General features: G+C 34.6%; 1 protein-coding gene across 2 annotated transcripts in view; it reads left to right on the top strand.

The window, feature by feature from the left end:
• The first annotated feature begins 1,200 nt into the window (after window positions 1-1,200).
• Window positions 1,201-6,000, top strand: part of LOC116121149 (post-GPI attachment to proteins factor 3-like) — a 91,859-nt gene continuing 87,059 nt past the window's right edge. Inside the window, exons 1-4 of one of the 2 annotated variants that reach the window (XM_031407087.1) lie at window positions 1,201-1,423; window positions 1,516-1,555; window positions 1,666-1,737; window positions 2,278-2,372. In XM_031407087.1, coding sequence (XP_031262947.1) covers window positions 1,359-1,423; window positions 1,516-1,555; window positions 1,666-1,737; window positions 2,278-2,372 — 272 coding nt within the window. In that variant the 5' untranslated portion in view covers window positions 1,201-1,358. The remainder of the gene's footprint in view (window positions 1,424-1,515; window positions 1,556-1,665; window positions 1,738-2,277; window positions 2,373-6,000) is intronic. The other variant, XM_031407088.1, reaches the window with a different exon arrangement.

Here is a 6,000-nt window from a genome sequence, read left to right as displayed (position 1 = left end):
ATAAATAGAGGATTGCCCCTTACAAAATTGGGATCTCGGATTTCAACAGTTTTATAGCAAAGACAACCTACGGGAAAGAGATTGACTTAATATTCTCTCTAAATATCAAGCTCTTGTAATTATGTTCGCTGTTCGCAACCTCTTGTAACTTGGCTGATAACCAAAAACACTCATATAATAGATTACAGTGGATGTAGAAATCGTTTTAAGCATCCGAACCACTATAAAAATTCTCATTGTCTCCTTTATTATTAAGTCTTTGCATACACCAATAACCTTGCCTAAATCTCATATTAATCACGTGTGATTTTTAAGATCCTCTTATCACTTTGCACATGCGAAGTCGTTAGTGTCAAAATCAAGCATCAACATCTTATCTTTCTTTTTCTCTTTTATCTTCACTTCCTCCTCTTTTCTTGGTCTCTTTCTTCTGTTCCAATTCCTCTTTCTTTTTCTCTTCCTTCTCTCCTCCTCTTCTCTTCTATTTCTTCTAATCTCTCTCTTTATTTGTTGTGGATCAGGACTTTGCGGCTGGCCAAGTTGGCCACCGTAAGGCGCTTACTGGTGGCCAGGCAAAGGGATAAGTCAATTAAGTTCAGTTGTAAATCTATAAGGGCAAAATAGGCATGCTCTTTTGACAGAATAGTATAACAGTCTGCAAAAGATGGGGGCTTCCTATATAGCAATAAAACAAGTGGTGTTCACACGATTTGGCTAAACTTATGAAAAATTTTTAAATAACCTTTTTTTTTTTAATAGATATTAAAAGGATAATATCAATTAAGGTAAACTTTAAAAAAAAAAAAATTAATTGAAAAATGGAAGTTGCAAATTCTTCAATTAAGAAACAATAACAAGTTATTTAATGTCATATTTAACTTTAGAAAATGACAAAACAATGACAGTATACATTTAAATTATTTCTTTTTAGAAAATAAATTAAAATTACTCAAAAAGTTAAAAAATTTGAAAAAAAAAAAGTTGGAAAGAGCTTTCTTTTTAAAAATTTTTCATCAATTCTTAATTTTAATTTTTTTTTTTCATCGATTTTCTTAAAAAGAAGTGTTCTTTTTAAAAAATTTCAATTAAAAACTAAATTTAATTAGAAAAAATAAAAAAATGTTAATAACATTTAAATCTTTTTATCATTTTTCGTTAAATTAACAATAAATTACAGTTAGATATTCTTTAATCGAAGAATTTGTAACTTTCTCCTCTGAAAGTTTTGAAATGTTTGTATCATCATTTGATAATATCCTATTAAAAAGGAAAAAGAAAGAAAATAGGACCAGACTTTCTCTGTGACATAGTTGAAGAAACACAAAGGAAAGTCCGAAGAATCAAATCAAAGCAAGAGAATGAGCTCTCCCGATGGTCGCGTTTTCCAGATCGAGAACGCCGCCAAAGCCGTCGATAACAGCGGGTACTCTACTCAAATCACTTAGTAACCTTCGATTTTCCTTCACTTCTTGTTTTAATCTCTAGATTGATTTCAAATTTCCATTTCTTTTGCAGGACTGTCACAGGAATTAAATGCAAAGATGAGATTGTTATGGTAAATTTCATTTTATTATTATTATTATTATTATTATTATTATTATTATTATTATTATTATTGTACTATTTAAAAACTGTCATTTGATGGTGATTTTGGTTTGATTTAAGGGAGTGGAGAAGCTAATTGCGTCGAAGAGTTCTAATAGAAGAATCCATTCTGTTCATCGGCATTTTGGCATGGTGCTCTCTCGTTCTTGTCTACATTTGATCTTTTGTTCACTCATGTTTTTACCAGTAATTTCCATGTTTTCTCTTACTTTTTTATGCTTCATATGTATATTTTTAGCTTGTGAAATAGACAGAAAGTGATTTAACAGGAGGTTAGAATGGTTGCCAATTAAGTTGTTAGAGGTTTACAGTTAATTTGAAGTAAGATCCCTCTATTAGAAGGTTAAAGTAAAGTGAAAATACCAAAAAGTAATTAAAATACATAAAAGGAAATTTCTGTTTCTTCATTGACATTGTTACGTGGGTTCTAAGGAAGAAAGATTTCATTGGGAGCTGCTACTGAGAAGTAAAGCTTTATCTTTAATTGTTCTCGTACTCTAAGTTGATTTAATCTTTTTATTTTCGCTGATTCAATCAATGTAGAACAATAACCTCACTCTTACTCAAAATCATTTATTAATTAATACATTGTTGTTGGTGATATGAACTATGTTGACTTGATTTGATTAATTATATAGTTAAGATTTTCAAATTTTGTAATTTTTTGAGCAGATGGTTAATCGATATTGGATCACTTTCTATCTTGTGCTTTCATGTCTTGTTAAAGTTTTGAATGCCAGTGCTGGTGATGCTGATCCTCTATACAGGTAAATGGCATATGAAATAATTTAATCTTTGAAATTACTTTTAGGTCACTACAGAAAATTAATAATGTCCACCTATTGAGTACAAGTATCGATTATGGTTTTGGATGATTGGATCATCATCCAATGATTAGATAAAATATGTTAATTATAAATATGAAAGAAAGAATTGACAATAATGTATAAGGAGTTTCAAATAGCGACTTTAATCTAGAATATACAAGTGCAAAATGTTTTTTTGAAGAATTGTATTTTCAATTCATTGATTTTCACTAAAGAGTTACAATCTATATAGGGAGAATTAATCTACTGAATTACTATTATGTCAGTTACAAATACACAATATAATGCTGACGAAATTGGAGATTACTTTATATCTAGAATATTATGAAAATCGTACTTGACATAATTGGAGCATTACAGAAAATTAGAAGTTTCAGAATATTTAGAAAATCTCAACACTCCCCCTCAAGTTGGTGCCTAGATGTCACATAGTGCTACAAATGATGAGGACTGTTTGACATCTTCCTTCTTTCCACAACAACATCAATAGATTTTCTCTTTAAATTTCTTCCTTTGATTGCGAGTGATTCCACAGTGTGATATCCAAAAAATTCAAAACATTGGCTCTTGCTATGACCAGATTTGTGTAGTGAGTGCACTTCTGTCACCGTTGTTGGGTTTGCGGATTTGTGTGTATGCTGGCTTCTATTATGAGCTACCATTCGGAAGTTTCAACGTTCCCTAATTCTCCCTTCAAGGAATATGAGTGTACCGCCTCTTGTTAAACCTCCAAGTAACTTGCTTCTAAATTTGGAACTAGGTTTTACGCAGAATTTCTCACGGATTTGTTCAAACTCTCCATCTAATCCTGCAAGAAACTATGGGTACTCGTAATTGTTGACAAATTATGATATGCTATTATGTCATCAGGATCTTCATAACCACTTTATTGTGCTAGTTTAATTCATGAAATACCACCAACTCTCTATAATACACAGAGAATGTGGCCTTACATTTTGTTTAGCAGTAAAGGCTCTCTAATGCAACAAGAAGACAAGTAACTCATCACTTCCATTATAGAAGGCTTTGGAAAGAGCACTCCAGATTTCATGAGCAGGAGATAAGCATAGGTAATGCTGTAATTTCAAGAACATGGACATCAGCAACCACCATTGACATTTGGTTTTTAGCATACCATTTTCATCCCCTCATCTAAATTTTTTGGTGGTTGTTTCTTTCCACGAATATAGGAAAGTTTTTCCCTCTTAGTAATTTGCATTTCATGAGCTAAGACCACACATCGTAGTTCGATTCAGTAAGGGTAATTCCTACATTGAAAGTCCATTAGATTGAATAAAAATGGTTTTGACCGTGATGGTTCTACCAATTTTTTTTAATTTTTAAATAAAGAGAAAAAAAAAGAGAGTAAGAGACGAGGCACCCAAACTCTTAAAAAGTTCACCAACGTCTCCTCTTGTAGCACGACCAGCGTTGTTAGCTTCAAAAAGCATCGCATCAGATTGGGAAAGATGACAGCGTAGAAGATCGATAACTTCAACTATCGATTTTTGGCATAGCAACAATCCGTTTGTTTTGGCATCGGCGTTGGTTTCAGGTCATTGCCAATTTGATCCTCTCAACGATGATTGGAACGAATCTGCAATTTGATCTTCTTGGTGACAATTGAGCTTCGGAATCAGTTGTTGGGGACGATTGGGTTTTGGCATCGGCTTTGGGACTTCGACATCTGATTCGTTCGACGACAATTGGACTCCTCCAACTCTGGTGAGACCACGCAAGAAACGACTGATTTCCAATTGGTGGTGCTATTGTGCTGGCTGAGTTGATGGCTAGTACCAAATTATGTTTAGATAATAGTTGCAATATGAAATTTTGTCTAATACCTGTGAATTTCAAGACCCTTCGATTGGGAATTGATGGGCTTAGGTAAAGTCAATAGAGGTCTATACTATTGGGTACCTAATAAGTCTCCTAATGTTATTTCTCCTTGTATTACATCCAATAAAATTTCCAATTGTAATACAAGCTTAATAAAACTTCTGTTATTTATCAAGATTGGGTCACAGTGCCACTATTCCTCATTCCAAATGTCAAATATGTCCATTAGCTAAACAAGCAAGAATTAGTTTTCCAAAAAGCACTTCCACTACACTCAACCTTTTGCCCTGATCCATCTTGACTTTGGGGCCCATAAACAGCCCAAATCATGATGGTTCCATATTTTCTTACCATGTTGATGATTTTTCCAAGGGACATGGCATTTTCATGTAATCCAAAGCCCAAACACTTGCCCACATTAAACACTTCGCTATGGTCAACACTCAATTTCATACATCAGTCCACCGAGTTAGAACTGACAGTGCTAGAGATTTTTCAACCAAGTTGTTTCCTTATTTTTATCCAATGACATTCTTCATGAAAGTTCTGACCTATACCCCACAAAAAAACGGGGTTGTTGAAAGAAAACACTGCCATCTCTTAGAAGCAGCGACCCAAAAACACAAGCTACCATACCTGTTCATTCTGGGTGAATGTGTGATACAACAATATACTAATCAACGCATGCCGACCAGAGTCCTTCATAGAAAGACTCTTTTTGAGAATTATTCAAGAAACAACCAACCATTGATCACCTTCGAGTGTTTGGCTATCTCGTATGCTACTCTTAGATCCCATGATAAGTTCGGATCTCGGGCACCCGCTGCATCTTTATGGGCTATCCCACGCTTTAGAAAAGTTACAGACTTATGATCCAACTAAAGACCGCTTTCTAATATTAGAGATGTTATGTTTCATGAAGACATATTCTTTTGTAACAATGACTTGGTTCCATCTTCATCTCCACGAATGTTTTATGATGGTGATGCTCCCTCTCTACCGGTCCTTTTTTTCTATGATACCTGCCCTAAGGCTCCTAGCAACCTACTGTTATGATTTTGATAATGATCAATAGCTATTGACAATATTCTAATAGAGTCCTCTCCAAAGTCTCCTGATTAGTTCCAGCATTACCTATCTGTCGAACTGCTCGTTAGACTCGGCCACCAATCTGGATTAGATTAGAGTGTCCTACAATATCAGATTCTTCAGGTATCATACCCCACCTCTAATTATGTGAACTATGATCGTCCCTCTCCTATTCAAAGAGTTTGTATCAGTCACATTCTGTCGACTAAGAACTGACTTGTTACTTAGATGCGGTCAGCATTCCCACTGGCGCCAAGCAATGGTGATGAACTTGCTGCTTTGAATCAGAATCACACATGGGATTTATACCTCATCCTACTCATAGAAAACTCATTGGTTGCAAATGAGTCTACAAAATCAAGCACGTACTGATGGGTCAGTTGAACGTTAAAAAGCCCGCTTGGTGCTAAGGGCTTCACTCAACGTAAAGGGTTTGATTATCAAGAGAACTTCTGCCGATAGCCAACATGTCACTGTCTGTGTCTTCCTTAAAGTTGCTTTGGTTTGCGACGGCCTCTACATCAAATGGACGTTCATAATGCTTTTCTTTATGGGGACCTCCATGAAGAAATCTATGTGGACTTTTCGGGAATCCACAGCAGGGGGAGACACAATATGTCGTATGTGAAAATCCTTTTAG

This window comes from Pistacia vera, unplaced genomic scaffold (assembly GCF_008641045.1).
Source record: "Pistacia vera cultivar Batoury unplaced genomic scaffold, PisVer_v2 Contig968, whole genome shotgun sequence".
Classification (NCBI taxonomy): Eukaryota; Viridiplantae; Streptophyta; class Magnoliopsida; order Sapindales; family Anacardiaceae; genus Pistacia; species Pistacia vera.
Note: the sequence above shows the minus strand (reverse complement) of the source record. Positions and strands in the feature narration are given on the sequence as shown.